Source organism: Trichoderma gamsii, assembly GCF_001481775.2.
Source record: "Trichoderma gamsii strain T6085 chromosome Unknown Scaffold_48.2, whole genome shotgun sequence".
Classification (NCBI taxonomy): Eukaryota; Fungi; Ascomycota; class Sordariomycetes; order Hypocreales; family Hypocreaceae; genus Trichoderma; species Trichoderma gamsii.
In genome coordinates this window covers 134,134-152,123 of record NW_020171385.1, presented here as the reverse complement: position 1 = coordinate 152,123, position 17,990 = coordinate 134,134, and the positions used below count along the sequence as shown (strand labels likewise).

Sequence of the window (17,990 nt, the reverse complement as noted above, 5' to 3'; positions counted from 1 at the left end):
CCAGACCCTTTTTGGATGTCCTCCGCCTTGATTAGGCTGGCGCTCTCACTAGGGCCAACACTTTTAATATATGCTTGACTCGAAACAACAGCACCTCGGGATAAGCGCTGATTTAGGCAACGGCATGTGCGGAACATTCCAAATTTCTCTGTAAGATACAGAAAATAACTCACCTCAATCGTCGCTAGCATTGGAACTTTTTTGGAACTTTTTTTTGGAGTAGGGGTCTAGAATCACGAGTTCCTAGACCGCCGTCGTGGACTAGTGGCCCGCGTTAGTCGACTTCCCTAGCAATGACGCGATAATATTTGGAGCTGGTTTTCGGAAGTACAGGAATGTACCTTCCAATATCTCCGGGGCGTAGCCTGACTTATTCTTTCGGATCCGGTGAGCATAGACACTGAAGGAGGCGTTTGGCGGTGGTGAAAAGAGGCGGCGCGGTGCTTGGGGCAGGGAACTTTTTTTCTAAGCTTCTTTTTTTTGGTGGCTGAAAACGGATAAAACCGCAGCATCTAAGCTAGGTAAGTAATTACATGTATAACTGGTAGTAGACTTAGTAGTGGTAAGTAGCCCTTGTATAGTAGTCTTTTTTTATTTCTGTGTATTTGGCTAAGGGGCTTGCTAAATGTCAGACGTCTGTCTTCAAGCTTAATTATAGCAATACGCGATAGCATCGGATAGACTTTATCGGAATTTTATTCACGTCCCAGTGCAGCGCAGCATCGTAGGTATGTGCGAATTCATCTCTTCGGCACCGCTTAGTTATATCCCAGTGGCATCTGTACGGAGTATCATATATATATACACCCCACAAGGATCAACTTTGTTAGTTTGGTACAAGCACCATATACGGCTATTGATCAGCTGCTTAAGCAAGACAAATGGAACCAGTCTTGGTGTTGTGGCAATTATGATGATCAGGTTCTGCGCCATAGAGATTTGTATGAGAAGTTACTTGTGCTTGCAACCAATCGAAATTAGGCCAATTCTGCTCGTATCGAACTAACAAAATAGATGTAGTCCTGCTAACATTACAAAGCATCTCGTCTTAGTAGGTGGTACTCAGATATACGAGATGTACGGAGTCGGTACGATCCATACGACCCCCATTCTTTCTTAAGACCGGCCCTGGCTTTGCACTAGTGGCTGCGCTAGAGGCCTGAGTGTGGCCACCCCTGGCCTAGGACCTGAAGCTGGAGACATGCTGATTCATTACTGCAGATAACAACCACCCATGTATTGCATTAAGGTATACAAAAGAATCGAATCACCCACGCTAGTAGCAAGAGTAACCTGGTTGAATTCGTCTTTCTTTCTTTTTCTTTCTTTCCTTTTTTTTTTTTTTAAAGAAGGCAGGAAACAAAAACAGCTATGGGTATGTGCCATGTGTGATGCCAACCTCAATTATGTGATGTCTAACATAAGGTCTATTTAGCGGAGCTTGCGAAGCACGAGACCGCTGTCGTCGTACCCAGCGAGAAGGAAGCTTTCGAAGACTCTCCCGCCGATGTCAGCCACGGGCAGAGTATCGCCATTCTCGAACAGAATTACGAGGGAAAACCCACGGACGAGGAATTTGCTACTCTGCGCCGTGTCCCTGGCAAGATTCCAACAGTCGCTTACCTCCTCTGTGCTGTTGAGTTCTGCGAGAGAGCCTCTTACTATGGTACGCTTGCCTAGTCGGATTTAACGGCGTCACATAGTATGGATGAAGCATTAATACTTATGCTTTCCTTAGGCTGCGCCCAGATTTGGACAAACTACATCAACCGACCTCTGCCCAAGGGTGGCAATGGTTATGGTTCCCCTGCACATGGAAGCCAGGCTACTCAAGGCGCCTTGGGCCTGGGCGAGCAAATAGCCGTAAGACCTCGCTCCTCTCCCGTTGACTTTGAGCATTTGTTGTGTGTCTCGCATGCTAATCTGTATCGAACACAGAATGCTACTTCACAGTCTTTCAGCTTGTTGGCTTACTGCCTTCCCCTTGTTGTCGGTTATCTCGCCGACACGAGATTCGGTCGCTTCCCAATGATTTTCTGGGGTGTCATCATTTGTGGTGTCGGCCATGTCCTTATTGTCGCAGGTGGTGCCAAGACACTGATCGACGATGGAACTGCCAAGATTCCCTTCTTTATTGGCGTGTACATCCTCGCTATTGGAGCCGGTACGTTGCAGCCCGAGTACTTGAACCCGTTCTGATTGCGGCACCTGGTTAACTCTTTTTCTTCACAGCCATGTTTAAACCAAATGTCACACCCCTCCTGCTGGACCAGATGAAATCGCATGTACCAAAAGTCAAGACTCTCAAATCTGGTGAACGAGTAATCGAAGACCCTGAACATAGCGCTGAGAGAGTCATGTTGTGGTTCTATCTCCTCATCAACATTGGCGGTTTCATGTCCACAGCGACATCGTACTCGGCAAGATTCGTAGGCTGGTGGTTGGCTTTCTTGCTCCCTCTCATCCTTTATCTTCCCCTGCCTCTTCTCCTTATCTGGCTCAAACCCCGTCTCGTTTTGCACAAGCCTGGCGGCTCTGATCTACCAAATGTTTTCCGAGTCATCAGTCACTGTCTGGCGAATGGCGGCGTATTCAGAATTGGTCGTAAGGGATGGTGGGACAACGCCAAACCGTCTGTTAGAGCTGAGAAGGGATTGTCCGCCGAAACCCACTACAGCGATCAGTTCGTCGCCGACGTACAGCGAACTATGCAGGCAACGGGAATGTTCTGCTTTTTCCCTGTTCAGTTCTGGAATGACAACGGGTACGGTTGCCTAGTTCCTACTTATCATCCTAACTGTGCTAACATGGGGGATGTAGTATCGGAAGCGCAGCAAACTTTTTGGGCACTATGCTCACAGGCAACGGTGTCCCTAACGATGTCATTGGCAACTTCAACTCCCTTAGCATTATTGTACTAGGGCCAATCCTCAATGTTAGTTACTCCGTGTCAAGGCTGCGGTTTCGTTTGCCTTTTGCATTTGGAAACGAGGAATCCGCTAACCAGATCCTTACAGTACGGACTGTACCCCTTCTTGCGCAAGTCTAAAATTCATTACGGCCCTGTTGCTCGTATCACGACTGGCTTCTTCCTTAGTACACTTGCCGGCATTGGCTATACTGTGCTAACTTACAAAGCCTACCAAACCTCGCCCTGCGGTTGGTATGGCTCTTCCGACCCGAGGTGTGTGGATAATGGATTGGTCTCGCCCATCTCTCTGTGGTGGGAGGCTATCCCATACGCTCTCGGTGGATTTTCCGAGCTGTTCATCAACGTTCCGGGTACGTTCAAAACTTAATATGCCATGTCCTTATCGATACTAATGCATCTGTATTACATGTAGCCTACGGTATCGCTTATTCTCGTGCTCCAGCCAACATGAGAGGCTTGGTGTCAGCCATCAACCTCTTCAACACTGGCTTTGCATACATCATCAACCTGGCTACCACAGCTGCGATTGTTGATCCTTACCTTGTCTGGGATTTTGGTGGCCCTGCTATCGTAGGCGCAGTTGTTACAGTTGGCTTTGTATGTGTTGGAACCCCCCTGTGTTAAATCAGACAAATACTGACTTTATTTTAGTGGTTTATCTTTCGCCATATTGACAAGGAAGAATTCGTACTTTCAACGACAAAGACTAGCGAAGCTGAAGAATCTGAGACTGACAAGCAAACTGCGTAATCTTATTAGCTTAATAACTTGGCAATGCGGTAATAGGCAACTCCAGGAGAATCTAATAAAAGCCAAACCAGCAATAATAAATATCCTTCTATAAAATAAACCGCTAAGCTAAATAAGGGAACCTTTGCATAGTAAAATAAAAGAATCATATGTTAAGGGAGTGCGTTTCTATTCCTTTATTATAAGATAATTAATATATTGCGCTCCTGAGGATTATGCTCTTACAATTAAGAATTCTTTTAACTTATACTCCGTACTCCTCAAGCCATCAGAAAAAACAGATGCTTTTGTGGTTAAATTAGCTGCCATTAGTAATTTAGTGTAGAGGGGTTATAGCCAGTTAACGTCATGTAGCACTCTTCTTCATACAGGTGACTATACCCACCCAGCCACATATCAAGATGAAACAGGCAAATTAATGCAATCTCCAAGCACATACAACCATAGGTAGTGGAGAACTCGGGGTCCCGTCAAGCTCTTTCCCTAAGTTTAATGTCTTCCATTCTTTGCATCCTAGGATTCCGTTTTTGGATTTACATACCTCCGTTTTTAAAGGTCAATGAACCCTGCTTTAAGTAATCTACTACCGTTAAATCTTTCGGCCCATTATCAAAAAGAGACTCGCCTTGCCACCGTTTTAACGCGTTTAGGCGCCTGCAGCCCAACATTTATGGGCATGGCCGGCTCCTAAACTCCTGACCCAAAATACTATCAGCATCATCCTCATCGTCGTCATTGGTAGCCTTGGTTTGGGATCCTGCGCGTTATAGACATGGCCAATGTCGGCTGAAGAAGCTAGATACCTTTGGCTAAGACAGGTTCTTTCTGGTAAGTTTGTAGCACTGCTACGTGGAGATCATCTTGGCTGATTAGTCTAGGAATACAGGAGAGGGCGTCAGAATAGGGGAAACTTGACTGGGGATAGATGACAGAGGTACAGAATCACAACTCGGCCAATACTCCTCAACCTCCTCCACACTCGGCTCGCTTAGAACCAGGAAGCATGGATTCTTAGGTCAAATGCCTTTAGAAGATTTAAGGAGATTGGGGTTCTTCTCAGAACCAGTATCTGGTGAACAGACTAGCAATGACCTCACAACGCCCGGGGTTGACTTAGGAAGCCCCAGTGATCACGAAGTACCTATTTTACAATTCATATGGCCACCCCCAGTCTTCGACTGCTCGCTCCCCCACTGCCCCTCTGGCAGCTAACGGCAGAGCGGGCTACTCATCACAGGCTGATGGAGATAGAACCACATCCATGGAGCATCTCTCAGGTGAAATCGACAGAGTCCGTCTACAATAGGCCGGAAGGTAAGTAATTATGTTCAACAGATACCTGCTTACGCTGACTGTCACTACTTAGCAGACCTTTGCTTCGGACACTGGTTTACTATACGACACATATTAAACCTATTCAGGGGGGGAGGAGAGCACAGTAATCTAAGATTGATGTTTACAGATTATTAAATCACAGGAGAGGCTTATATGGGGCTTAGACCCTAATAGTACGGCTATAGGTGTCGAGAATTGTTCCTCCAAAGGGCTCTACTTCTAGTTGTAACTAGAAGAGGGGTTTTTAATATAATAATATAGAATAGCGATATTACGCTGCAAAGTTAAAGGCATCATGATTTACAGATGGTAGCCCATTTGGGGGTGGCCCATTTGCAGGAGTAGTAACTTAAATTGTTAAAAAGGAAGACTAATAAGCTGTCTTCTCCAGAGAGATCCGAGTCAACCTCCCTCCGGCAGGTAGCTAGCTATCGAATAGCAGAAATAAAAGCAGCAGCATCATCCTCCTTACTCATCCCCGGCCGTTTCATTTATCCCCCTGTGACCTGCCGACAGTTAATGCGATACCAGCCCCTTTCCCCAACTTCGCATAAACCACAGCCACCAACCACAGTCTTGCGACGAATCTAACCCTCTTCCCTCTACTCCCCGAGCCTAAACTTGGCGCTGTCAGGAAGAGCATGTTTGGCCTCGGCGGCCTCGGCCACCGTGGCGTTCACCACGTGCAGTCCGCAGTGCTGAAGACGGTCTGGTACGTGGCGTGGAAGTCGCTCTCTTCGATGACCGTGGTCTCCCTTTTGAGCATGCACTTCTTCTCACCCGTGAGCCTGATGAAGTGGCCGCGCCCGTGGCCCCAGTCGATACAAAATTCCTTGACGCCCTCGACCTGGGTGGCGCTGTGGCAGCCCTCGTCGAAGTTGTAGACGGTGTACCCCTTGTTTATATCGTCGTTCCACCAGGTCCCACGGGCGCAGCAGGTAGCGCCGACGACTTGCTCCCAGGCGACGACCCAGCGGCTAGCAGCGGCGGGGACGGCGAGAAGGACAGAGATCACGAGCAGAGAGATATGCATGTTGTAGGCTGTGAGGTGGTGGACTTCGAGTGTATGATAATGGAGATAGTGACACGTAGTGGAGCAATTCGTGATAGCTGAGCGCAAAGGCGGTTCTTCAGGGCTAATTGAGCATATAAATAAGCTTGATTTTCTAGTCCAGGTTTGCGGCGTACAAAGGATATAAATACTTTATGTGTAAGCTTCTACTTAAGCTTACCATAACACAGGGAATCCCCGGACAGCCCGGTGTGCGCACTCGTCGTCTGACTGCGCGACCCCTGCTACGTGACAAATAGTGATTTCTTGATGAAGATGCAATAGTGAAAGGGACACATTTAGAGGCTTGGCCTACAGCAAGGAGGGTGACTTTGTCGGAAGGTTATGTTGTGTGCTTATGGCATATGAGGACTTGGCGCGGGGCATTTGCGGACATTGTCAGACTATTGTTGGCTAGATCTCCTCATAAGAGATGCCTTGTCAGATTTTGAGCCCAATGGGTCATGAGTCTGCTCGTCCATAGTCGACGATTAGCGGTCCAAGCCATCCTGCTCCGTCCTTACAGTATCCGCTTCTAGCATTCTATGTCTGAGCCAGAATCCTCGGGAGGCTCCATGTCCACCAAAAAGCTCTAGTGCGTCAATTCTTCGATGTTGGCTATACGCGGCAGGTGTGGCAATATATGGATTATACGCAGTACCTAGGCGGTACTTGGCGTCACGATCTTTCAGGAAAGTGTCCAAATGGCATGACATGGTTCAAGATGCTCTCGTGAGTCTAACAATTTGAAAATACGCGCTCCGGGAGTGACTATGGCGAAACAAGATGTCATTGCGGCTGCGGTTGCCAGGAGTGCCTTATTTGTCACCCAGCAAATGCCTTACTGTGCGATTCCGCAAGACCCAACCCACCAGATAATCCTCCCGTAAGAAGGTGAGATTATAACATTCCGCGGTGAATGACAGGACGCACTGCGTATTGCGTATTGCGTACTGCGTATTGCATACTGCGTATTGTGTACTGCGTATTGCGTATTGTGATCATCTTGCTCGTAGTTAACAAATCCGAGCCCTCATCTTCGCATTTATCTGCTCACGAGACGAGGCCTGGGATAAACGGATGTCTTTTAGGGAAAACAATCTGTGTAAATAGGTCTCGGCGCGCCCATATTCCCGAATTTTTCCACTTAACCCAATCTCATTTTGTTGTCTTTTGTTGCTTAGCTGTCGAGGCTTGTTGTGTGATGTTGCGTGCAGCGGGCATACGTTCTTAATCTAGCGGCATAGTCCAAACATCTACAACACTAAGTCTTAGTGTTACAGAGAGGTGCAACACGAGATAGACGGATTAAACCTCTGATGCTCTCATTCCCTCAACCAGATACTATTCTTATAAAGTACAGCTATGTGCTGTGCTGGACAAACTAGAAACTAGAATGTAAAGGAGAAATTCGTTACCTACTAATTGATCTTGGCTTTTCTATCTTAGCTAAGGGTAAAAAAAAACAAAATCTGCTTCAATAAAAGCATCGGAAAACACTTATATACCTAAATTAGAAACTCATAGAGGAGTAGCTGCATCATCCTCAATCACTTCTAACTCGTCCAAGTCATCCAAACTCTCAAGACCTAGGTCATCAGTCCCGTCGTCTGCATTCTTCTGTAACTCATCATTATCAAAGTGCTCAGTCTCTTTTTCTATCAAGCCTTCCTGGCTTCCATTTTCAGGAATAGATGAGTCTGGAGTCGGAACGTCCTCAAATTCTTGATCGTGGCCTTTGTAAGGCGCAAATGAGTGTTGTATATCGTCATTAAGCTTGTGATAGAGATTTATATTCTACTGTAGCATGTCTTGCAGCCAATGAAGTCAACACAAACTTGGCACCCATATGCGTAGCCAAAAATCGTCTATTAAGAGGGAACGTGGTTCTGTCAGCATTGATATGCCAGGCTAGGCTGCCTCGAGTGTACTCATATTTAGACATACGTCGCAAATTGCTATCGTGGACCTACTTTCTACTCTTCTCATTGATCTCTTTGCCTTTGCCAGCTGCGGCGCTTTGAGAACCGTCATCTGGGCTAGTATCCAACATGTCGATGATCTCGTTTTCAGCGCTACAGAGCTTGGCCATCTGCACCGGAGTGAACGTCTCGACATTTTCTTCTGTACCCATGGTAAATCTAACGGAACGGTCGGCTCCTTGGTCAATGAGAAATTTCACAATATTGGTATAATTACGAATCTCCGACTCTGAGTCGGGGCCAAGGCGTTTGACAACTCGGCGTGTATCCCAACAAAGCGGCGTCCAGCCATCAATATCAGGTTTATTGATGTACTCCATTCTGTCTCTTGACGGGGAATCCAAAAGCTCCAAGGTGGCTTCAATTGTCTCCATGTTGCCGAACTGGGCAGCCCAATGCAGAACATTCTTGCCAGCGTAATCGCAGACCAAATGATCCCCCCCTGTGGACGAGAGCCAATGCCTCGAAATTTTTGGCACCGTTCGCGGCAGCAAAGCGGATTGGGTAGCGGCCTAAAGGATCACGTTCTTGTACTGACGCCCCTTTCTTGAGTAAAAGGTTGATGATACTGACATCGGCAGCAAAAGAGGCCGCGCAAATTGCATTATAGATAGTGCATCCTCCCATGGCGTTAACGTCAGCACCATGGCCGATCAATTCACCAATAATTCCATCCACCTTATTCTTTCTGTCATCATAAGCTTCCTTCCAAGGTATAGATGCGCATTTAAGCGCCGTGCTATCGTAAGATAGCCCCTTGGCCAATCAGTTCGCATCAGCCGGTACAATAAAATTCTTGTTTGGTGCTACTACCGCTTCGATATGGGTGTATACATGTAGCTAAGGTACCCCCTCTGGGATGTATCGGCTAATGTTATACTCATTAATGACTTTACCTTTACTAAGGTAGACTTCAACTCCATTAACGGTTGTACCTTTGTAAGAATACTACCTGCATGTACCTAAGCACATGAACTAGAAGAATGTTGTTTCCATGAGTGCGGCAAATTGGAGTGGAAAAGCCTTGAACGGCTCTAAACCACCCTCCACAACCACTTGATCAAGTGTTGTCCTTTGATAGCCTGCGACGTCCCAAATATCACTACCTACAAGTTCCAAGTGTTTGCCAGTCGCCCAAGGTAGGCGATATGCAAGCGCTATCGCAGAAACATCGTCCTTTTGCAGACGAGCCTCGATTTCTTTGGTGACCCGCTCGACGCTCGGCCGAAAGATCTGGGGAGATGTCCCATGCTTGCGTTCTAGCGCCGCAGCGACTTCAGACCCGGTAACGATGAATTCTGAAAGCCCAATGCTCCGATTTTGAAGCTGAGATATCGGGGTCTTTGTAAAGATGGCAGCGTAAGCTGCGGCAATATACTTTCTCGTGCTGAAGTCTGTTAGATGCGAATTCTTGCGAAAATTCGGTACAAATAGAGACTTACCAGACATTCATTTTCTGGTGTTCGCTGTCACCGGTATAAACAATTCGGTTGCCGCCAACGTCGATCCCAAGAAGACTGCGGGTTATCCAGATTAGCCTTGAAGTTTACTAAACTTTCCAACTCCCACGAATACGTACAGGGAGTCAAATGTCGACTCAGCAAGGTTGCCCGGCAAAATCACAGTGGTAGGTATGCCAGCGTCTTTGGAGGCTTTTTCTACCCCAGCTTTGGCTTTTAGGACAGGAATAGTTGCCATCACCTCATCAACGCGATAGCCAAGGTCAGATGGCACAAAGAGCTTGACACTTGTCTTAGGAATGGCTCGTATGAAGTTATGTTGCTTCATAACACCTTCATGGCCGACCAAAGAGCTGGGATCTGTGTCAAAGAGCGAAGCCATAGTGAGACATCCATAATTGCAGCTCACATGAGGATATCGACATTTTCCAGTGCGCCAATAAGAGCTTTCTCATCATCTAGATCGACTGCAACTTTAGGCAGGTCATCCGGAAGGCGACTAACATCCGAGCCTGGACGGTAGAGCACTTTCACTGGCGCACCAGACGCGATGAGTGCGTCTACAATGGCTGAGCTCGCCCAACCCCGATGTCCGTAGACCGCAATCCTATTGGATGATGGCATGGTGAAATAGTACGTAGGCTTTAGTCCTGACTTCAGAGCGTCAAGGGGTGGCAAATGTAACGAGAAAGGTGATTGTTATTGTGAATCAGTAGTCGGCTGCCATTCTTCCCAGATGAGGGAAGCTTATGATTATTGTATGCATAGGCGTTGCTTAAGTGGAGGGACGGCGCCTATGGAAAAGTAGGCCTTTTCTATGGTTTAGACACAAGGTTCCGACCCAAATCCAGATATCCACGAAAATAATGTACAAGTAAAGTATTAGAGCAGCTGTGGAGTTCCCGAGTACCCGTAAGATTTGACAAGTACCCTATTAATTACCGATTTTAATGAGAGATTTGGAATCATTACATTTCTCCATAGCTCCAACCAAAAACCGTAGGCAGAAGTCACCGGGGTTAGGAAATTTACCATTGCTAAGTCCTCCTCGGTGCGCGGTCGGGACTTAGTTCCAGAATCGCGGCCCGACCAGCGCGAAGGATTTCATCGTTGCAATGTATAAGCGGGGCAGGATTGTGGACTCTATCAACGAACTTATTGACTCAATTTCTTTGCTGGCATTAGTATAACAACATGAACATACAACCTCATTAGAATCTTTACTTGCAGAACGAGCACAATATTTTCTTCAACGAGCGCAACACCTCAAACAGTAATACTTTCCTCTGTGTCCCCATATCAGCCAAAGTTCTGCTCAGTGTTGAATTGCTGCTATCATGGTAATTGAACCAGTGCTAAATCATCTTGAGCAATAGTCGCTTCTACGAGCCTCAACAATTCTCAGCTACATGTACTTGGAGACATTGAGGCTTCCAGGCTAGGTACTTACCCTGCCATACGCAGAAGTCACCATTCGCACCTCGCCACTAGTACATATTGCAGAACCTTGCCACATGTCCCTACCTTTCCATATACCGAGTATTTGTTGTAGGAGCTTGCAGGGCTGCCTTCACAAGTGAGCATTCCTGAAAATGGACCACTACCTGCTTGATAAAGACACGCGGTCCCCAGGCCCGAGAGGTTAAAAAAGTTTATGCCCGAGGTGGATGTGTTAGGAAAGGATGGCGTAGTTGTGATCCGTTGATCTTGGAAGAGCTCTAATTCCCTTTTATTAAGAGCGGTGCAAAGGAAAGGGGCTAGGCATTTGGGATTCGTTGAGTAACAACGGAAGCTAGGGCTGCCAATGCTATCTGCATTGCTGGCACTTACTAGAACCGCATCAAGTGCCAGTGTAGCTGCTGAGGACAGAGAATAGACAGATATCGCCTATGTGCCTCCGCGTGCAGCCCCGATTTTTTTCTCGCATGGAGCATTACAGAAGCTCCCGTACAAGGCGACTTGGGGCCCAAGCAGTTGCGTTCTGCATCAGCACTCTTAGTAGTTATCAGTATCCGTATCAACCATACGTATATAGCAAACTGAAGCATAGATAGAAGTGAAACTTGCCTGGGTCCCAGCCTCTACATCATGCCAGATATAGCCTTGGTTCTGCTAGCCGCAGAAGCTTTCGCACTTGGTGTTATGACAATAGAGCAGGTTTACTTAGTCGGCAGCCGCCAGTGAAAAGCCCGTTGCTGTAACAATCAGTATTGTTAACATATCGGCTGTAAGCTACTGTAGGTAAATATATTCGGGAAGAGGGCGTGGAAAGGAAACCATCGTGGGTTTCATTACTATAAGTGAAAGAAGTGTATCGGGTCGAGGGTGGTTTACTTCGTCAAGACATTAATTCTCGACTCCACAATTTGCTAGCTTTACATTTACAACAGTATACTCCCGCGGTATATTAGGAGCTATTGAGTATTCTCAAAGCTATCCCCAACGTAGTAGAAAAGAGCATAAACTTTTTCCCACATGATCCAAGTGCCCAAGCCTCGACAATATAACTCTCCCGATAACAAATTAACTAGCCATCACCGCGTCCATTTGGGGTTGTATCGCGCTTCTAGGAGTAATACACTCATGGCAATGGCTGTCTCCACAGCCTATATTGGCTCTCTTTTTGTTTTCTCTCTTTCTTTCCTTTTTTCACCCTTCTTTCTTTGTTGTTGTGATTTTTGCGTAAGTCTCTGTATAGTAATTAAAATGAGACTTTAGCAGAATCGCAAGTAACCTCAAGCAGCTTTGAGAAAAAGTGCGACATTCCAAAATAAAAGTTGAGAACAAAGGTGTATTTAACTCTTTTTTTTTTTTTGGAGCACTTTGACACCAATACAAATACAACAGTGGCACTGTCACTTGCTGAACGACCTTTAAAATCGAACCGAGAAAGATGAACGATCATGGCAGGTAAATGTACCTATATACATGTACTCTATTGTGTAAAGATCTAGCTGTAGTCGTATCTTGCTCATTCCATATATACTCGTACGTCAAGTTACTGTTGAAATAAGTTCTGCTAGCCCTCTCCCCAAATCCAACGTCATAACCCATATTACATTATGATCAATATTACTTTCGGCTTGCCCCACGTTCCATTTTCGCTCTTCTTTATTTACATTCCATAGTAGCATGCAAAAGAATTGGCCCCATCAACCTGAACACAGTTGCCTCCTTCAAAGGCTTGCTGGAACAGCTGCCCGCCGCCACAGTTGGATCCTTGGTAAAAGTCGCACACGCAACCACCAGCCCAGCAATTGGCAATGTTCGCATAGGCGCCGTAGTGATAGTTGTAGCAGTTCGGGGGTCCGGCGTATAGATTGGTGGCCCAAGACACTTCGACTGCACCAAGATAGCTGCTGCACTGGTCGCTGTAGTAGTTGACCTGCATTTGCTGTGCAGACGCAACAGATGCGGCGAGAACCGCGAGGAACGAGGTAGTTGAAAAGTGCATTGTGGCTAGATAATTTGGCTAATAGAGGGCCTGTGAAGAGTTATGGTGGCTCCCCAAAGTCAGACGACTGACGGCGCATGGTCAATATATATCTGCGAGAAAGGCACAAAGAGTCCAGGACCATATATACAGACCTAATTACTAGCTGACAATACTAATGCTGCTGCGCTTACTATAAACCAGCCGAGAATTCTTGAATGCAACGCCGATATTCCGATGCCTGCAATAAGGTGGCAATTGAGCGTATAGCCGATATACAGAATAACTAATCGTAAGCAGAAATGGTCACCTCTAACGATAAAATTGTAATTCTAAATAGAAATAACGGACAATGACTGGTTCTATAGCCATGTTTTACCAGAAGTCGTTCCACTATGTGAGTGGGACATATTGTATTGCTAGAACGATATACCTATCTATCTGGTGGGCACACTTTAGTTTGCACCTGCGCCTTGGGGAATAGCAACGATTACTCTAGTAATCGTTTAATACTTTATTTCCAGGATTGAAGGTGGGTACGTGGAGCACCATGCGGTAGAGCTTACTCAAATACAAAATCTGTTAGTCTAACAAAGAAACGATTGGCACGCAGGTCTCTCAATAATAGCGAATGAGCGAAAAATATCATCGTTTTACATCCGTTGTGAGTGGTGAATCTGTCAACTCTAGCCTCAATAACCGCAAACTGCGAGCTGAACCCTGCTTACTAATATTACTGATTGATAGTTTAGTAAACGTTTTGAAGAGGCCTGTATCATTACGGGGATATAGTAGAGATCATCTCTCTTAGCGCTGGTGCTAAGTGAGATACGAATCAGTTGTTTTTTTCGCTGGATAATTCGTGTCTTGTGGCCGCGCTTACTTTTAGGTGAGTTGTCCCACAGTACTCGCAGGGATTGTGCTAAACAGCGGTGAAGTACCAAGCAGTATTTGACCTCTGTAGTCAGAAAGAGCAGGTAATCCATTTTCGACTGCCTCTATAGCTCAAAATGAAGAAAAAATTGTTTGCTTATGAAGAAACGCACTGAGAAAGAAACGTTTTGAAGTCTCAAGTAATGGTTTCTTTAGATATGAAATGGCTGGAACTCAGTAAGCCTTTTTTGGGAGGGTTAGCACCGTCAATCTCTGTCACTATCTACATGAGGATGGTTGAGACGAATTGCTGGATAGCATAAATAAGAGGCGGAAATCAATGAAACGCTAGATCTCGGTCCATATATCGTACGTCTATTTAGGCATATTTTGAAACCGCCTTATTAACGACTTGGGTTTCGTCAGGAACTAATACTAGGGCTGCGCATAATTCCCCGAATGGCATGCAATAGCAATTTGGCCTAGTCGACTGACAGACCTCAGTTAGTTTAGCGATAGTCCAACATCAAGCTTACATCACCAGACCAGTACGACGTTTCGCATTGCAAGAGCATTTCAAACAGCTATAAAGCCGTTCGACATATAATAGATTATTCTAAGTCATTGAATGCCTTCCAGCTTATACATCCCTATAATCAGAGGTTTTAAAGGCCCGCTAACAAGCGCTACACTGGCTTTTCGACAGCTGAGCAATTCGGTATACACATAATGTAAAAGCACGTGGTGCCGGTAACATATATTATATGTCTACCAGCAGCAGATTAGAGTATGAAACAATTCCGTACACCAAAAACTTACCTGCTCGTGGAAAGATTTTGATCCTTCTCTGCATTTACGATATTTGATGAGGGCCTGAGTCAGGTGTAACATAACTGAATGGTGACACCACCTACAAAGCGTGAGACATGTCCCAACAACAAGCTCCATATTTCAGCTCAAATGTTCTGGGAAGACTACCCTGTTCATTTATTTCATTCATGTCTGGATAATATGAAGATTGCTAAACAGTAGAGTTAGTATATTGCAGGTGTTCTGCCCTCTCTACCCCAAAAATCATGTTTGTCCTACTAAATGAACAGTTTTAGATCTTATATCCCATTGGTTCAGCCCACAACGTGTTCCAGATTAGAGTATATCACAAGATCAACCAGAGCTGGAAAGCTCATAGCTACATGCATCAAGCTACTGAAACTGACTAATATTCACTGTGGCTTAATAAGTTTTTACGTGCATATGAGTAATTTTGAGCGCATATGAGTAGGTTATAAGTGCGCATTAGCAAATTTTGACTACCAGCTGAGCGGAATTGATAACTCCGACATGCAAGTTCTGCATCCAAAAAGTCTGCAAGAATTTGAAACCGCCAATAGGACGTTTGAAGATCAGCAGCCTTGAAAAGCTTAGCTTGTTCTGTTACCTTTGAAAGTATAATCCGACTGGTGTGCTCGATAGGTATAAAACTGTCGCTTTCCCACAGACGTTGATTCAAGCGCCAAGCAAGGGATACAAGTACTTCAACGTCTTGTTCATAGCATGAGCTCATAATCCATCATCACCTCTTTCTCGCAAATTCGCTCCTTCATAAGCTCAAGACTCTACAAAGGCTCCTATCAAAATGGCCCCTATTGTTATTGGCTCTCTCTGCTACCACTATCTCGCTGTTGATGTCATTGCTCCATTTGACTTAATCTTCGGCGGTACGAAGCAGTTTATGGAAGGCATGAGAATATACACACCAACTATTACCGACTCGATAGTCGCCAAGGCACCAGAATTTGTCTTTCAGCACATTGGCCTTTCCCGCGATCCCGTCGATCTAACGGCCGGCCTCACTCTAAAGCCCACGTGTACCGTCGATGACTGCCCTGAGCTAGATATCCTCTTCCTTGGAGGCCCCAATCCCGGCCCGTTCTCTCTTGATCCGAGATACGCTGAATTCATCCGGAATCACGTAGCTTCAGGAAAGCCTCTGTTTACCAACTGCACCGGTTCCTTCGTTGCCGCCATAGCGGGTGTATTGGACGGCAAGAATGCCACAGGTAATCACCTTGAGTACGAATGGGTGAAGCACAGGTATCCCAAAGTAAACTGGACAAGGGAAAAGAAGTGGGTTGTGGATGGAAACATATGGACGGCATCAGGTCCTATGGCAGGAATGGACATGATTCTTCACTGGCTAAGGGATAATCATGGGGAAGAGGTGTTTACTTGGGCGGCTATGAATCTCGACTACGAGCCTCGAGATATGGATGGAGTGAATGTGATTCCTTTCCGCTATGACGAGGATGGAAAGAGGCTGTTTACTCATGTTCATCGGTATCATGACTCTTACTAAGTGTGTTCCAGGAAATAGACGACGAACAGTTTGACTAGTGTATGTAGTATATAGCTTATTTTGAGATTCGCTATTACTATCTTAACTCATTGATAGATCATTGCTCAATAGGTTTGACGGTCGTGGAGCTTGAATCGCATTGGCAGCTTCGGATCTCCTTCGTACTCCCCTCCAGCTGTTTCCATACCTGTTCCCAGAATCTCTCTCCCTGCTCAAACGTTGGTCGCTCGTTTGGATCTAGGCTCATGCATTGAGACACAAAATCCTTCCATGCTTCTGGCACGCCGCCGCTTCCACGAGTCCACTCGATCGCCGTTTCCTCCGGATGTTTCCTCTCATAAACCCAGTCGTCATGTCTCTGCTCAAAGATGACCCATAGACTCTTCCCTGCACTATAGATCTCAGCAGCCTCCAGCGCTCTTGGGCATTCATGCTGCCACAATTGGAATACATTTCGCCTTGGCCAAGTCCCGCAGTTGTCAGTCAGTGGGCCTGTGAACTTTCGATATGCCATCGTAGGCTCTGCCTCTTGCCCTTCGCCCCGTTCTAAACTTTTGACAACCTCGACATCCCATACGCCGCTCGCTTCCGGTGCGAGAAAGAACGGAGATGCGCCACATTGCTCCCAATCAATCACAATCACGTCATTCTCGTGGTTCAGAAGCATATTGCTCGGTTTCAAATCCATGTGGTACTGTCCTGATGAGTGCACAGTCGCCATTGCCGATGCTAATTGGAACGCCCATTTCGCCTTTGCCACCAGAGATAGAATTGTGTAACTCTCATTGCTCTGGTTGATTACTTCTTGTAATGATTGCTGCTCGTAAAACGGATACAACATTCCGCAAAGGACACAGCCTTCTTCTCCAACGCCCTGATTTGCAGATTTAGGTGGTCCAGTGGTGACCAAGAAGGGTGGAGCTCGCTGGAGATTGAGATGGCTAGGAAGAGAGTAGATGGCCTTGAGTTCACGATGGAACGTATCTCGCTCGAGTTCATAGTTTGCCTCGCCTTCCAGAAACAGCCGGAAACTGAGTCCCTTGTAAACATATGACGCACCGTCTTTCTGGTCTCTGAAACGAGTAATCGTCGTCCCTCCGCGTCCCCCAAGTTTATGGGAAAACTGAAGGGACTCAAGTGATGCATAACGCGGTTTGATCACACTGCGTTTTCGAATAACAGCATCCTTGACAGAAGCAACAGGTAGGAGACTCGCTAGATATCTGCAAAAGACACTCTCGTGAGAGATTGTACACGCGGTTTCGCTGCGATCGTCTTGCTGAATGTGTACAACAGCATCCGGAAGGCGGATTAAAGGATCTGATGAGCAAATAGGCCAAACGTGTGATATTAGATCGTATACTGCTTGGCGCATGGATGCTCTGTCCGGAAACGTATTTTTCTCGTCGTCAACTTCAAGCTCGTGAAAGCAGGTGACTATGCGGCCGCTAGTGATGAGCGGCTGAGAGACATCGAGATCGAATTTAAAAACTAATGAAAGATCGCCACTGTAGGCCTCTGCCAACACCGCGGTCTCATCATCATTCCCGGAAATCAGCGTGGTAGTAATCCCCATTGTTCAATGACAGAGATGATCAACGCGAGTCTCTAGATTGTCAAATATTAAATGCTAATAAAAGCAGAAGAGCAGATAACAGTCCATTTGAGCAAGGGGCCCAAAAGCACAGACAGTGGCTACCTGTAACGCGTTGCACCCTACCTTTGACCCAACAACACCTTTGATTTGAACATCTCGCATCATACCCGTCAAAAAGTTAAACGAGCCTTCTCTCGTACCTCTTCTATGCGCGCAATGTC

At 46.2% G+C, this 17,990-nt stretch overlaps 7 protein-coding genes across 7 annotated transcripts; 2 read left to right on the top strand and 5 right to left on the bottom strand.

Annotated features, from left to right (window-relative positions):
- Positions 1-1,075: 1,075 nt before the first annotated feature.
- Positions 1,076-3,682, top strand: TGAM01_v209587 (peptide transporter PTR2; the record flags this gene model as incomplete). The annotated part of the gene is made up of 9 exons (XM_024550589.1): positions 1,076-1,088; positions 1,436-1,666; positions 1,739-1,863; positions 1,939-2,164; positions 2,233-2,764; positions 2,821-2,935; positions 3,018-3,282; positions 3,345-3,529; positions 3,584-3,682. The coding sequence occupies 9 exons, from the start codon at positions 1,076-1,078 to the stop codon at positions 3,680-3,682; spliced, it is 1,791 nt and encodes a 596-aa protein (XP_024404668.1).
- Positions 3,683-5,693: 2,011 nt separating this feature from the next.
- On the bottom strand, positions 5,694-6,050 carry TGAM01_v209586 (hypothetical protein; the record flags this gene model as incomplete). The annotated part of the gene is made up of 1 exon (XM_018800868.1): positions 5,694-6,050. One exon carries the CDS (start codon positions 6,048-6,050, stop codon positions 5,694-5,696), a length of 357 nt encoding a protein of 118 aa, XP_018665700.1.
- A 2,975-nt stretch (positions 6,051-9,025) lies between these two features.
- Positions 9,026-10,134, bottom strand: TGAM01_v209585 (hypothetical protein; the record flags this gene model as incomplete). Its single annotated transcript, XM_018800867.1, has 4 exons — positions 9,026-9,437; positions 9,493-9,567; positions 9,630-9,863; positions 9,920-10,134. 4 exons carry the CDS (start codon positions 10,132-10,134, stop codon positions 9,026-9,028), a joined length of 936 nt encoding a protein of 311 aa, XP_018665699.1.
- A 2,491-nt stretch (positions 10,135-12,625) lies between these two features.
- TGAM01_v209584 (hypothetical protein) lies at positions 12,626-12,964 on the bottom strand (the record flags this gene model as incomplete). The annotated part of the gene is made up of 1 exon (XM_018800866.1): positions 12,626-12,964. One exon carries the CDS (start codon positions 12,962-12,964, stop codon positions 12,626-12,628), a length of 339 nt encoding a protein of 112 aa, XP_018665698.1.
- A 134-nt stretch (positions 12,965-13,098) lies between these two features.
- TGAM01_v209583 (hypothetical protein) lies at positions 13,099-13,245 on the bottom strand (the record flags this gene model as incomplete). Its single annotated transcript, XM_024550588.1, has 1 exon — positions 13,099-13,245. A coding segment is annotated over one exon (147 nt), but the record flags the coding sequence as incomplete, so codon positions are not given.
- A 2,207-nt stretch (positions 13,246-15,452) lies between these two features.
- TGAM01_v209582 (DJ-1/PfpI family protein) lies at positions 15,453-16,172 on the top strand (the record flags this gene model as incomplete). Its single annotated transcript, XM_018800865.1, has 1 exon — positions 15,453-16,172. The coding sequence occupies one exon, from the start codon at positions 15,453-15,455 to the stop codon at positions 16,170-16,172; it is 720 nt and encodes a 239-aa protein (XP_018665697.1).
- A 97-nt stretch (positions 16,173-16,269) lies between these two features.
- Positions 16,270-17,748, bottom strand: TGAM01_v209581 (hypothetical protein; the record flags this gene model as incomplete). The annotated part of the gene is made up of 1 exon (XM_018800864.1): positions 16,270-17,748. One exon carries the CDS (start codon positions 17,746-17,748, stop codon positions 16,270-16,272), a length of 1,479 nt encoding a protein of 492 aa, XP_018665696.1.
- Between the last annotated feature and the right edge of the window lie 242 nt (positions 17,749-17,990).